Consider the following 15511-nt stretch of genomic DNA (forward strand, 5'->3'; position numbering starts at 1 on the left):
ATGATAAAACAGATATAAAACATGATAAACATATAAAACAATTAAATAGTCACTAGAAACATAAGAGTGTAAAATGTTGGCTATACTACAGGTTGTTTCGTTGGTTTCCATACAGCTCACACGGTACGGGACGGCCAAGAATAGCAAAGAGCACGCGAATCTAGCCGTCCTGTAACTGAGTTTGGTGAAGGCGACCGACCGCTCCCTTCATAGTCCGTCAGAACGAATTTTAACGTATATTTTTTTTTTCTAGAAAAACACGCGATCCGCGACTAAATTGTATATGGAGGTAAAAAGTGAGAAACGATCGTTTCAGCGTGTCGAATCACGCAAAGTGAACTGAAGTGAAGTGGCCTCGGCAAAGTTAAAATCTAAAAACGTAGAGAAGAGAGAGAGTGGAAGAAGAGAAAGAAAGAGAAGAGACTGTGCGAAGTGGTTATAAGATTCTTGAGTGCAGTCGTGCGTGTTTTCGGGCAATGTCTCTCGAGAGTCGTTCGAGTTCAGCCCTATTTAAAAGGGCTGAACAACTCAAACGCTGGGAACAGTCCGAAACAAATCGCGAACCGACTCAACCACGTCAGATTGCACGGAAGATTAAATTCTCTGCGGATTGTGTGTTTCTGGCAGCATGCGCGGCAGGCGACAAGGAGGAGGTCGTACGTTTACTTCAAAAGGGGGCGGATATCAACACCGGAAATGTTGACGGTCTTACAGCATTACATCAAGTAAAATTCCTTGATTCTTCTTCTGTACTTTTATTTATATTTATTATCTATGATTTTTTCGATACATTTATCTACGACAACAAACTTGATTGAGTTTCAGTTTTGCTTTCTCGTCATGTTGTTCTTAATTATAATTTTTATTACAAGATGGCCACATGCTTCAGCTATCTAATTTAAATATAATCCATAAATTTTTTTTTTATATCTACAATGTCACATTTAATAATAGGAAAAGATGCAACTTTCGCCACAAAGTGCTCGCTTCCGCTATCTCTCGCAAGCCATACAACTACTCCCTCTGATAACAGTCAACAAAACTGTTCACCCCCACTCTTATATGATTATTGTTTATATATACAATAAATGAAATTTTAAAAATGAGCAAAATTATTCATACATGTTTATCGAATTATAATAAAACTATATCTTGAAAATAAATATAATAATCTTTCATTTTATTTTAAAAATATATATACTATATGTAAAAATTGTTTTTGTTTTATTTAATGTTCATCATAATTTACATTTATAATTATATAAATCATTAAATTGTATTTCAGTTTTAAATTAATTAAAATATGATAATAAATTTTCTTTCATTTCTTTAATTTTTAAGTTAATATTAACTATCACAGATATTAAATAAAATATCATATAAATATTATTTTAAATTATTAAAAACTGTTTATTTAAATTATGGGAAATATCTTATATAATATTTTATTTTTAGAAAGTAACAGATAAATTAAATAATATGTATACATATATAGCTATACATGATTAATTAAAATATTTTTTTAAATATTTTTATTTTTAATTATTAATTATAAATATTATATATAATATTATAAATATTATAATATTATAAATATTGCATTATTCAAACATTCGCAATGTACATGCATATCTATAATATATCTATAATATATTTTTTATTAATTAATAATTTATTTTAGAATATTATCTTATTGAATTATTAATAATTATAATTATAATATTAATAATATGAGTTTTGATAATACTTAAATTATAAAGTTAAATTGAAGATATATAAAGATATATAAGGATAAAAATATATAAATTAAGAAAAAAATTAATAGAATATATTAGTTAGCTCACTGTTAATATTTTTATCCAGTATTATTTGAACATGAGCAATTAGAAAGATTTATTAAAAGCTTATAAATATTCAAAAATTATTTTTAATTGTTTTTGAATATATTTAAAAATATATTTAAACTTTTTTCTGATAATTTAAATAAAAAAATATCATGTAACTAAGACTTTTATTGTATTGACTTTTATTATATTTTTGAATAAAGACATTTTCTTATTCAAATGCAACATTCATAAGAAAGAAAATTATCATTAGATGTATTTTTTAAATTTTCATAATTTGTTTATATTATTATTGAATTAAATTTAATTTATAAGTTTTATTGAATGAATTATATCATAGTTATGTAATTACTAAATTCAGATAAAATCATTTATGGAACACTAATTTATTCTTTTATTTATCTTCTTGATGAAAATGACTTATCTAAAAATGTAGAATAAAATTATTTTATATGAAACATATTACATTTGTTACTATTATTTAAGTGTGATAGTAAGAGGAAGTTTAGGCATTTCATGGATTTGCGAAAATAGAATGTGAAAATACATCAGGCATCAAATGCTATTTATAGTTCTCTGTTAGAAGTCAGAGACTGCAGCATCTGTATTCTATGTCCTCTGTTTTAAAATGTTATGATACATAATGCCCTTTTTAATTTATATGTGACATCATTTTTTAAATAACATTTTATATTTATCTATTCAAAGTATAAAATAAATAAACAATTTATATTATATTTAAAATTACTATATAATGTCGCATTTATTTTATATGCATTATTAAATTTATCAATAAAATATTAATTTTTTTCATTATTTAATAATATAAACACAAAATGAAGTTAATATTAAAAATATTTGTAAATATATTTTTAAAAATTATATCATTGACATTTATGTAACTTCTTATATCTTATTCTCAATATATATATAAATACGGTCTTTAAGATATTTTTTTAATTATATCTTATATAACTAAAAAAAGTCACAATATTTCAATTATAGGCATGTATCAATGATGATCTGGATATGGTCGAATTTTTAGTGGAAAAAGGAGCTGATATCAATTGTGGAGATAATGAAGGATGGACACCATTACATGCAACTGCATCTTGTGGATTTATATCTATTGCTAAGTTAGTATCATTTTTATCTTGATATTGGAAATATAATTAATATTTATATTTAATAATTATTATATAAAATAATAAATTTGAGAAAATTATTTACAGATATTTAATAGAAAAAGGATGTAATTTGGCAGCAGTTAATTATGATGGTCAATTGGCTCTTGATATTGCTGAAAGTGTTGAAATGGAAGATATGCTGCAACAACATATAAATAAAGCTGGTTTGTATTTCTTTTATAAAAATGTCTTTGTTTTATTTACTATTATAAAAAAAGATATTTTATAATTTATATATAATTTATATAATCTATATAGGTATAGATTGTGATCAAGCTAGAAGTGAAGAAGAAAGATCAATGTTAAATGATGCCAGAGCATGGCAATCAGGAGTAGCTGGTAAAGATTCAATCCATCCTAAATCAGGAGCTACTGCTCTTCATGTTGCCGCTGCTAAAGGCTACATTGATGTCATGGAGTAAGAATCTTTAAATTCTATTAAAATAAATTGCTATAAAAAAAATGAATAACAGAAAAAGATCAAATAAAGTTATTGTTTATTTATCACTAATATTACAGAATATTACTTCAAGCTAGATGTGATGTTAATGCTCAAGATTTTGATGGTTGGACACCTTTACATGCTGCAGCACATTGGGGACAATTGGAAGCCTGTGAACTTTTAGTGGAAAACTTTTGTAATATGGACATTAAGAATTATGCTGTAAGATTATAATTGTTTTATTTTATGAATAACCAAAATTGTCTCTTTCATAACTTTACATTGTTAGGATCAAACTGCATTTGATATTGCTGATACAAATATATTATCAGCCCTGGAGGAATTAAAAGCAAAACAACAGTTGTGGATGAAAGATCACCCACAAATTATTAATAAAAAACAATCAACTGTACCAAAGAAACGGTTTGTATTATAAATATTTCATAATAGTTAATAATTATTTATGAAAAAAATTATTTATTTATTTTATCGTATTAATTGCTTTGTTATAGTATATCAACAAATAATGAAAATACTATAACCACACAAGAATCTGTAGAAACATTTGAAGAAGAAACACCAAATAAAGTTAAAAAGGTTGAATTAGAAATTCAATCTGATAAAGAAGATTCTAGTGGAACAAATAGCGACGTTGGTATGTTTTATTCCTTTTATATTATTTATTATATGGTTTGCTTAATATATGGTTTGTCAATTTGCATGTCTATATTTAAATATTTTGGTAAATTATTTAATTTTGTTACTAAATGGTGATGAATTTCTAAATTTAAATATTCTATAAGTATTATTATGTAGTAAAAATGTATACATAATTATTTTTTGCTTACAATTTTTTTTACAATTTAAAAATGTATGACAAAATAATACTATCAGAGCACTCTCTGAATTAAAAAAAATAAATTAGTATTTCTCAATCATTTTATATTGAAATATAAATATATTCTTTTATATATTATATTCTTATATATATTTTATGAATAATTCTTTTACAAAAAATTTAAAAATATGTTTTATTTATTCTCATAAATAATTGGGAAATGCTAATGTAGGTAGGAATAATTTCGTATGAAGAATATATTACGCATTATTCAGTTTTGCAAGTCTATTTTACTTACCTTAACAGCAATTTGTATTTCTTGTAACAATGCTGCATGGACAGAAGCGACACGTGAAACAGATATGGAAGAGAGTGATGGTGAAGGTGAATCTGAGACTAGCTCAGACTCACATTCTTCCACTTACTCCAATCAATCTGATAAGTCTAACGAATCAAACCACTCTCCATGTCTTACAGATGATGGTGAGTTTTGTCTGTAAGACTGTTTTTATATTTTTAAAATTATATTTTATTGCATGTATTATAAAATACATTTGTTTCCTTTTATTCCTTTTGATAAAAATATTATCTAAAAAAATTGATTGTTGAAAACAATATTCCACTGAAATAAATGGATGCATATTTTATTGATGTCCTTCTTAAAGAGATGTTAAAAAGAAATAAAGTTAATGTATTTTACATTATATTAATTTTAATTTAATTTTGCAGAAAAGAAAAATAGAGCAAACAGAGAGGAAACATCATCGCGTAACACTTCATCAACTATTGACACTAGTAAAGTTCCTAATCAGGTATGTGAGTCAATATTTTTTATTATATATCTTTTTTTACCAATTTTTATAATTTGATCAATTCCTTTTAGGCTCCAATAATGCCTCCAAAACAACAGACTGATAATGAAGAAGGAATTATACCATCTTGGCGACGATCTGGCTCTTTTAGAAATAGAGTACAAAATACAGAGACAACTCACACTTTATCTTCTAGTAAGTTCTAAATATTATAGAAATATTTTAAATATAGTAATATATAATATAATTAATTAATCTAATAATATCTTATATGTATAGGACTTGAAGAAAAAGATAAAAATATTAAGTCACCAACCATGTCAAATAAACTTAATACAGAACCTGATGTTGTATTAACAAGAACACATAGTTTTGAAACAGATGAAAAGTGAGTTATAATATTTAATATATAATTTGTGATTTTGCAATTTTTTTACACTATATAAATTTCGTTAACACATAACATTTTTTTATAGTACCGTTATTTATAATTTTGTACATTTATAATATTATTTTCCATTGAAAAATTTGCAAGCATTTAACAAATTAAATTTATTTACAATATTATCAAATATTATAATGCAGTAGCTTTTGAGCTTTATGCGTATAGAAAATTAGTGTAGTATGCATGGCATGATGCATGTTATGCAGGTTTTATGAGCAGTACTTGGCATTACGAGCTCGAATCAAGGCGTTTTCTTGTCCTACTCTCCATTGCTGCAACGCAGCTACTCCTACTTACACCAATACTACGACCCGTTCTGCATCTCTACGCGAAACCCACAGGTGCGCATATTTCGTACATCATTTATATTAATGCTTTCAAAGCTTCTTTATTTATTTTATTATATTTCTTTCATATATTATAAACATTAATGTACGAAATAAGCTTTATTTCTTTGCTTTGCCTGGCTTCAATGTCAATTAATCATATTTTATATACATCACGAAATATTATATGTATTTCACAGAAAAAAATTTAAAAATGGTTGTATTAAATTTTAATCTGGTTTTATAAAATACACATAGTTCAAATAAAATTTTATTTTTCTGCAACATAACAACTATACTGTTTTGACTTTAGAAGAAAAGAAGCAAAATTAAACTTGGAACTTTCAAGACTGCCACAAGGAAGCAATACACTTTCACCAACATCTACATCAAAAACAATAGTGTCAAGTACACTGCCAACTACAACTACAGCTACTACAACTGCCACAACAACAACTACTACAACAAGTCCTATTCCAACTAATCAAATACGCAGGTAAATATTAAGAAGAGAAAAAATTTATTCTAAAATTTATGCATCAGTATAGAAAAATAAACTGTCATTTATAAAATATTTTTCTATAATCTTCAAATCTTAATTGATAAAAATTCAATAATTGAATCTAACAAATATAGAAGAACTTAAATAGCGATATTTTAAAATTTCATTACTATGGACTAGAATATACATGTATAAAGTATATTTACGAAATCAAAGTTTATACATTCATATTTGCATCGTGCAATGTCAATATGGCTGAGTAGTGTTCAACCAGTGGAAGCTACAACCACAAACAATTCAGTAGCAGTTCCTGGAACTCCCACTACACCAGGAGGGAGCAAGCTAAGTCCAGGAAATATCTTCAAGAATTTCTTCAAGTGGGTACTTAATACTTGACCTGGGAAGATTCTCTTGAAATGTGTGATTTTGCATATTCTATAATATCTATATACAACATTAAATTATTAGCAGTGGCATGAAAATTTGCTTTACATTATAATTATTTTTTTCAGTTGCATTTATCCTAAAATATTACTTGTCCCAATAACCACTGCCTCATCTTTTCTAGCAAAAATAATAAAATTTAGTTCAAAAATATTATCATTGAAATGACGAACATATTAATGAGTTAATTTTGTCAGTCACTTCTAAGTAGCTTCACATGTATTTTTTTTATGAAACCTACTTCAGCAAATTTACTGATATTATCACAAATGTTATGACTTCAAATGCACGAAATATTATGAAGGACAAAAGAAAAAAAAAATATGTACAACATTGACAAGAAATTATTTTTTAATTTTATAAAAATTTTGGCATGTTTTGAATACCTCAATGTATCTTATTGTGCAATATAAATACAATTAAATAATATTTTTATTTCTTAAATATTAAATTTGAAATATTACATATGATTGTGATTGATATAACAATAATAAAAATATGTTTTATGTTAAAAAGGCATAATTATTTTGTAATATTTTTAAGTGTTGCTTGTAAATTATATTTATTATAATATTTAATGCTTTTCTTATTTTCTGTTAAACAAAAATATGAAACATTCTATAGATATTAGTACAAATTATTAATATAATGCAAATTTCTGTCTATAGATCATTTGTTCCTCCTGTTCGTGATGAGGAAAGTGAAACACAGAGAAAAGCACATGCAAAAAGAGTAAGAGAAACTCGACGTTCAACTCAAGGAGTGACATTAGATGAAATTAAAAGTGCAGAACAATTAGTAAAAAAGAAACAACAAAATAATGAAATTCCTTCCACAATATCTTCTACACAGGTAAAACTCTTTATTTATATTAAAATATTATTTTAGCTTTAAAATATGTCTATAAATCCATTATTATAAGAGTGTCAATATTTTAACCCAATATTTTAAAAATTATACAGTAGTGAATGTTTAAATAGAAAAATTCTTTTCTCTAATTTAACAAATTTTATTAATTAATATCAAAAAAAATTTATTTATATAATAAAAAACTGCACCATATATATTTATAAATCCAAAATATAAAAATTCTTACTTATTTTATATAAATATAAATTAAAAATTGTTTCTATTTATATTGTCACTACTGTATATTTTAATTCACACATTTGCAATATTTATGAAATACTAAACTTCCTAATAATAATGAAAGCTTTATAATTTTTTATTCATTTTTTCTTTTTTTTTTTTTTTCTTTTTTTTTCCCTCTTTTTTTTCTTTTTTTTTTCTTTTTTTTTTTTTTTTAATAACTCAGTCTGCAACCACTACCAGCAATACAGCCTCAATTACAGCTACAATAACAACAGCAACTCCTACTACTGTAACTACAAATAAGCCTTCTGAAGAACTTAATTTACCTGAAAGACGACCTTCTTGGAGGTTAAAAGTGGATAATGGAAGCAAGGTTTGTGGTTTATATAACTTTTATTATCATATTTTAGTATCATTTATATATTTATATTACATTAATATATATATTATAATTATAATATATAATTAAAATACATAATATATATATATAATTTTAAAAGAAATTTCATTGCTTAGTTTCAGTTAGAAGATGCTAATAACAGAACTACTACATTATCTAATCCAGATACTGCTACATATATGAGAAGACCTTCTGCAGGTTCAAGTGTACCAAGACCATCATCAGCTCCAATTGAAACTATCGCAACGAGTAGTGCAGAAACAACTGTGACATTACCACTTAGACGATCGTTAAAACAATCTGAAGATAAAGGTATATACACATTATGTTACACATTAAAATTCTCATGTATTAATGTACTTATATGAAAAAAAAAAAAAAAATTGTACATTACTTCTACTATCTTTCAGAACAAGATAAAGAAAATGATAGTAGAAATGCACAAGCTACACAAGCTGTTATACAAAGGAGACGAAGACCTAAAAGGAGATCTACTGGTGTTGTCCATGTTGATATGGATGTTAGTATGTTATATATATTATATATTACTTTTTTTATTATTAAATTATTATTATTATTAATTTTGTCACTAATATTTCATAAGTAATATTTCATATTTTAATTCTTACTCTATCTTATAATAAATAATATTAATATCTTAATAATAATATCTTATAATAAATAATAATTTATTCTTAATACATAATAATTTACTATAATTTATTAAATAATTTTAGGAAATTGATCCTGAAAAGCAAGACTTAACTGCTGGTGGTGATTGTGATGAATCTAAAATCAATCACAATGAGGTTGGTAAATTACTTTTATTTCATAATTTTTTAAAATTGTAAATAAAATTTAAATTCATAAATTGCGTAAAAAAATTTTTACATTAAAACAAAATATTAAATATTAATTAATTAGAGTTAAAATTAATTTATTAAATTTTAATTAGAATAATTATTAAAAATAATTGTTATTTACATTACATCTATTATTTACATTATTTCTATATTTTAATTAGAATAATCATTATAAATAACTATTATAATATGAACGCAATTTCATAAGGCACAGAAGCTTTGTGTTATTTTTGGGTTAGTTTCTGGGTAGATTAACCTCTATTCGTGCATGCTTTGTTAAAAATAGTCTTCCATTTCTTATACTCCTATATCCATTAGGTCACATATTAAGAGTAAAAATTGTATATATCAATTTCTTTATTTTATATCTAAATTATATTTACGAATATTATATTGTGAATATTCCCATATTAGTTTATAAAATTTTATATCAATTATGTTATATACAGTAATTATCAATTATATTTATAAATAGACATTTTAATATACATAATATATATTCTGTAATAATTTACATAATTCATATAGAATAAATAAATTTATAACTACTAACAATTAAATATTTGAATATATGTAATAGTATTTAAAAATTGATTTAAAATAGTAAATAAGAAAGAAAAGTAAAAAATTAATCATGAACATAGCTTGGTACTGCCTAAAAATATTCTATTGACATTTGGAACACTGTGACACTTTGACATTTAAATGAAAAGGAATTTATTTATTGTTTGCATAGTATTGATACTAAAAAAAGGAATGAATTTTGTAAATTTATTTTACAATATATATTACATAATGAAAAAAATTTAATAACTGCATAAATATTATAATTATTAAAATTATTTTAAAATATCTTTGTATATATATAAATATATATATATAAAATAATATAATATAGGAATAAATATATCTTATTTAAAAAATTTATATTAAATTTATATTAAAAAATAATTACTTACTAAAATATTTTTATATAATTTAATACATTATTAATATAATCAAAATTATATTATATTAATTAGAATTATTTAAAATTAGAGTTTCATAATATTTACTTAACATACAAATATCTTAAAAATATATATGTGTTACATATATGTATAAAACATCAAATATATTTATTCCAACACGTAATCTTAATATTGGTATAGGTTTATACATGTGATCTATAAATAGCATACCAAACTGATGCTTTAGAGTAAACTGGCTGATGTCTTAAGTTCCTCCCAATCTACGTCAGTCAAATATCTACTGTCATTACAACTAGATCGTTTCATATTTGAGTATATTGTGACAAAATAATTTAATATTAAATTACATTACATTAAAATTTTTTAACTTTTTTTAAAAATAGCATGTAAAAAAGTTTTTTTTTAATCTAGAGAAAAATAAAAATAGATTAATTTCAATTTTAAAGTAATTTTAACTATTTTATATAAACAATGTCATCCTATAGAAAAAGATCACAAGGAAAGCCAACAACAGCTGCAGGATTAAGAGCTCAAGCATCAGCAAATGGAAATTCAATTTTTGGAAACAGATCACGAAGTATTAGTGGATTATTTTCTTTAAATCAAAATAATTATTCTGGTTTGTTAGGCATTAATGGAAATCCTATTGGATTACCAAATTTTTTTAATAAAACCATAAAAAATAATGAATCATTTAGAAAAATTCCTTATTCAAATTCTACAAGTAATTTAAATTTTCAAAATCCATATACAACTTATGGTGGAACAGCATCAGGATATGGAAGTATAACTTTGCCAATAAATATTAACTCTTTACGTTTACCATCTTCTACAAGTTATAATTATTTAAATCTTAATTCAAATAATCATTCACAAGTGCAAAGAACAGAAAGCCTTAATAAAACAAAAACAAAACGAAATGTTCAAATTGGATCTAGAAGTTCTAGTTTACAAAGTTTAGCCAGTTCTGAAGGATATATTGTAAGAGAATATAATTAAATTATAAAATTATTATATTCTTTATATCTTTAACAAATAAATTTATTAAAAAATATTTTAAATTTTTTATACATTTTCTTTGTTTTATTTTTTTTCACAGAGTGGAAATGATCGTACTGGAAGATCTAACAGACTAGGATCTATATCATCATTATCATCAGAAGCACCTTCTATGTCAGTTAGAATAAAATCTACTACTTCTGAAAATGGCGAACTAGATTATAAAAAATTGTATGAAGAATCTCAAGCAGAAAATGAAAGACTTAAAGAAAAGCTTAGGCGATCAGATGAACAATTAAAAGAAACTAGAAATTTATTGGATAAAGCACAAAGTGCTCAAAATAAAACAGTCCTATCTGAAGCTGAAAAAAGAGAAAGGAGAGCAATGGAAAGGAAACTATCAGAAATGGAAGAAGAATTAAAGGTAAAAATTAAAGATTTTTATTTTATATTTTAGTCTCTATCTTATATAGTATTAAAAAAAAAATTACATATATAATATATATATAATCAGATATTAAATACATATAAAATATATTATATATACATGTATATACAAATACTAATTATATATATATTTAAAACAATTTCAACTTTTTAATTATTATATATAATTATATTTTTCTATAAATTTTTTATTACATATTCCTTAGTTAGAATGCACGTCACAATTTTTAGATAATTACATTTTGATTGTTATAACCAAATACAGAGGAAGGTGCCAGCATTTTTGGAGTGGTTAATTTGAGAGAAATTCAGAAAGTACAAGCAGCTTTTAATGCATTGCTTTTTTTTTATTTGGCATTTTTTGATGCTTTTATTTTTAGTACTTCTTATCAAATAATCATGCTTCTTATTTATGCAATATATGATTGATTTTAATTGGCACTTTATATTTTTTCCTTTTTTTATTTATATTATTTACAATATTTTGTGTGGTTTATATTATGTATAAATTTGGCCAACAATTTGAAAATGATATTATTACATTATTAATGATAAAATACATATAATAGATACATATATTGTCTGATGGGACTTCTACAAAACAAGCGAATTTTGGGCTAATCGTTTCACTGTTTACAGCAATTACAAAAACTCAAAGCTGAAAATGAGAGATTGAAAGCCGAAAATCGGGCACTTACCCGCGTCGTATCCAAACTCACCAATACTACTAAATAGGTAAAGGATATAATGACAGCATCTGCGTTAACAGTGTACATCGTATTTCATGTACAACATTAATTAATTAATTGATTACTTACGATTTTTACATTCTGATCGCAATATTAAAATTTTGAAACGATGTCGCTCACTGACTTATAATACAGCTTCGCCAAATATATTACGCGTAATTGTAATTATTAAAATAATTTCATTCTAGGATTTCATAACAGCTTATGATACAAAAATTTCAAGCTTGTATAAATTTTTTACTAGATATTATGCTACAATTATGTAAAATTACGTTTTTCTCTATTTTACTAATGACACTTACAATTTTATAATGTGCATCGTTGATTTTTATATATATTTCACATTTCCAAATTCTTACAAAAATATTGTTTAATAAAATTTATAAAAATTTCATTATTATTAGGTTAATTATAGCAAAACAAATAATTACATTTTTTCAAAATTGAAAAACGCAGTCTGTCTTTTGTTTTTAAATTTTAAATTCTTATTAATAATTTAATTAAGTTTTAAATTAATTAAATTAAAGATTTTAATAAAAAATTTATTAAAAAATTACATCTATTCTTTCTTTATAATATTATTTAATCATACATAAAATATTATAAAATATTAAAATTTTCATAAAATATGAAATTTTCAATAATAAAATGTGGACTATTTCAAAATTCTACTCAGATTTTTTTAAAAGTGTTAAAAATATTCTTTACTTTATTATATTTTTATGTAATTTTTAGTTATATAAAATTTATATATAATAAGTTATATAAAATTATTTAATTTGTGATATAATAGTTAAAAATGATATTTAAAACTTCATATAACTTAACATTTTTTTCTAAGAAAGCATGTTCAAAGTAAAATTATATTTTATTGTATTCTGCATTATTTGATATTCACAAATTCAATGCCCAATTTATATATCACTTTTTATTTATTCTATGATAATAATTTATAATAATAGATTTCATAAAATGCATGAAAAGAATTAATGCATTAAATAACTAAGATAAAGAGAAGTCAATAATCTATAGTTATACTATATTATATATAAACACATAATTTATTGGAAATTCATAATAAAATATGATAATATAATAATGTTATTTAAAAATCAAGAAATAAACATACAATAAAAAAAATTAAGCAATCAAAATAAAAAAATATATATATAAGTACAAAATATTAGAGTATATATTATTTTATACATGCAATAATTATTTTTGCTTTTATTTTGCTATTATGCACTTAATCTTAAAATATAATATTATTTTACATAAAAGTAAAAGTATATGAATAAATACTAAAAAAGGGTTTTAAAAGATTAATGGAATATATTTCAATATTTTAATTTATAATTATCCTATTTTTATTATATGTGAATGATTTTTCTACAGCATTCAAATTATAATATAAATACCTGCTTGTTATATTCCATTTATATTATTCCTTTAATTTTAATATTTCTAATTGTTATATTATTTTAAAAACACTATTTAATAATATTTGCTTGTTTTCCATTTTTTGTTTAAATTTTTTTTTTTCATTTTGTGCAATTATTTTACCCACTCTATAATGGCATTGCCTTTGTATTTCTTCTTTTAATTTTTATTTTTTTATTTTTTCTTTCTTTTTTAGTAAAAAAAAGAACATAATGCTTAAATGACACAAAATAGTTCTACATTCTTCTTTTTTAGGTGATGGACCAATTGAAATGTGAAAACCAGAGGCTAAAAGATGAAAACGGTGCCTTGATCAGAGTAATCAGCAAATTATCTAAATAACTTCAATTTTAAAAGAAGGCTGTATAGCGTTTCTTATGTTACAATTGCATTACAATTGCATTGAATGAATTGTTTTTAGCTATAAAATATCATGATCATTATTGCTAGTATTCTTACAATGTATATTACATCATCACGTTATTGATGAATTTATTCTTAATGCTAGTAATTTAATTTATTATCAAACAAATTACTCGCGTGGCTGTGCCAAGAGCGAAGAGAGACATTGCTCCTATTCTTATTATTGTGAATAGTTGACTATGAAGGATTTAGAATTTTTACTTTCTCACATTAAATTCTTCCTGTCGAAGATAAATTTCATGGTTCATTTTAGAGCCAATGCTTTGTAAAACAAAATGTACTTTGTTCAAATTGATAAAAAACAAATGTTCTTTATGACAATTTTTTTTAAAGAATTCACATTATTAATGTTGACTCTTTATAAGAACATTTTGTAAATATGTAATAGGTAATAATAACATGGCATTTTACAATTAAATAAAAAAATTTTTTACTTTCAAAAAACACAAAAAATATATATCAAATTTATTGTATAAATTTGTTTCTATAATTGTAATGCAGACGAATTCGTTAGATATTACAAAATTAAATAGAACAATAAAAAAAAATGAAGATAAGATAATGATTTTCATGCTATTCAAGTGGCCTTTCCTGAAAGACTGCAATTTATAATCCTTCCATCATTGCCATTTTTTATAAAAAATAGAAAATTCATTCTAAATAATATATGTTTTAATATTATTTTATAATTCATTTAAGAAAATTCAGCTAAAAATTTGTTAATACATGAAAAGTGTTAAAGATAATATAGTTTTAATAACTGGTACCAAGAATGGAAACTGTATTATATTACATTTATTAATTATTTAAATATATTCAATTAAAAGAAGATTTCTTCTTTTTAAATATAAATATTTGTAACAAAATTTTAATTTTGATAAAATAATAAATTTATAGGTAATGAAGAAAGGACAAATAGTAATATATCAATGACATGTTTTTAAAAAATGTTATTATAAAAAAACTGTACAAAGATAAGTTGAAATAATTATTTTATAATAATGTTATTAAATTTTGCGTAATTATTTAGATACATTTATTATATATTATATAATTGCAACGTGTTTATTGTATTCGAAAAGTATTTGGATAAAATTAGCATCACAATATACAATGCTCATTAATGTATAAATACAAAAAAGATCCATTTATACAATTTGTGATAAATAATTAAAATTTTATGAAATATGTTTTTATGTTTGAAATATTTTAAATTCTGTACTTGTTGTAAATATAATGAACTGTAATTAAAATATATAAGCGAATGCATTGTGTATATATGTGTGT

General features: G+C 22.9%; 1 protein-coding gene and 1 long non-coding RNA gene across 17 annotated transcripts; one reads left to right on the forward strand and one right to left on the reverse strand.

Annotated features, from left to right (window-relative positions):
- Positions 1 to 89: 89 nt before the first annotated feature.
- Mbs (Myosin binding subunit) lies at positions 90 to 15414 on the forward strand. Of its 16 annotated transcripts, none has more exons than XM_012491952.3 (22): positions 118 to 725; positions 2850 to 2980; positions 3077 to 3195; positions 3290 to 3449; positions 3551 to 3695; positions 3763 to 3896; positions 3986 to 4128; positions 4618 to 4794; positions 5041 to 5123; positions 5195 to 5318; positions 5403 to 5511; positions 5775 to 5909; positions 6208 to 6390; positions 6660 to 6773; positions 7509 to 7692; positions 8156 to 8305; positions 8449 to 8644; positions 8743 to 8852; positions 9070 to 9141; positions 11266 to 11589; positions 12252 to 12347; positions 14057 to 15414. In XM_012491952.3, the coding sequence occupies exons 1-21, from the start codon at positions 477 to 479 to the stop codon at positions 12345 to 12347; spliced, it is 3138 nt and encodes a 1045-aa protein (XP_012347406.1). In that variant the 5' UTR covers positions 118 to 476; the 3' UTR covers positions 14057 to 15414. The 16 variants fall into 16 exon arrangements, with proteins under 16 accessions (XP_012347411.1, XP_086769333.1, XP_012347406.1 ...); XM_012491954.3 differs by having other exon boundaries at positions 4654 to 4794; XM_086913208.1 differs by having other exon boundaries at positions 167 to 725; positions 2890 to 2980; positions 4654 to 4794.
- Positions 11760 to 12820, reverse strand: LOC147656698 (uncharacterized). The gene is made up of 3 exons (XR_015293633.1): positions 12664 to 12820; positions 12431 to 12562; positions 11760 to 12369 (listed from the first exon to the last, which is right to left on the reverse strand). It is a non-coding gene; the product is annotated as an uncharacterized LOC147656698 (long non-coding RNA).
- Positions 15415 to 15511: the final 97 nt, after the last annotated feature.

Source organism: Apis florea, unplaced genomic scaffold, assembly GCF_048593485.1.
Source record: "Apis florea isolate Af1SG1 unplaced genomic scaffold, ASM4859348v1 contig_3496_pilon, whole genome shotgun sequence".
Taxonomy (NCBI): domain Eukaryota; kingdom Metazoa; phylum Arthropoda; class Insecta; order Hymenoptera; family Apidae; genus Apis; species Apis florea.

Coding starts and splice junctions, on each gene's coding strand:
- Mbs (XM_012491952.3), top strand. CDS start 477: ATGTCTCTCGAGAGTCGTTCGAGTTCAGCCCTATTTAAAAGGGCTGAA. Junction 4,795..5,040: donor TCCATGTCTTACAGATGATG/GTGAGTTTTGTC, acceptor TTAATTTTGCAG/AAAAGAAAAATAGAGCAAAC. Junction 5,512..5,774: donor AGTTTTGAAACAGATGAAAA/GTGAGTTATAAT, acceptor CATGTTATGCAG/GTTTTATGAGCAGTACTTGG.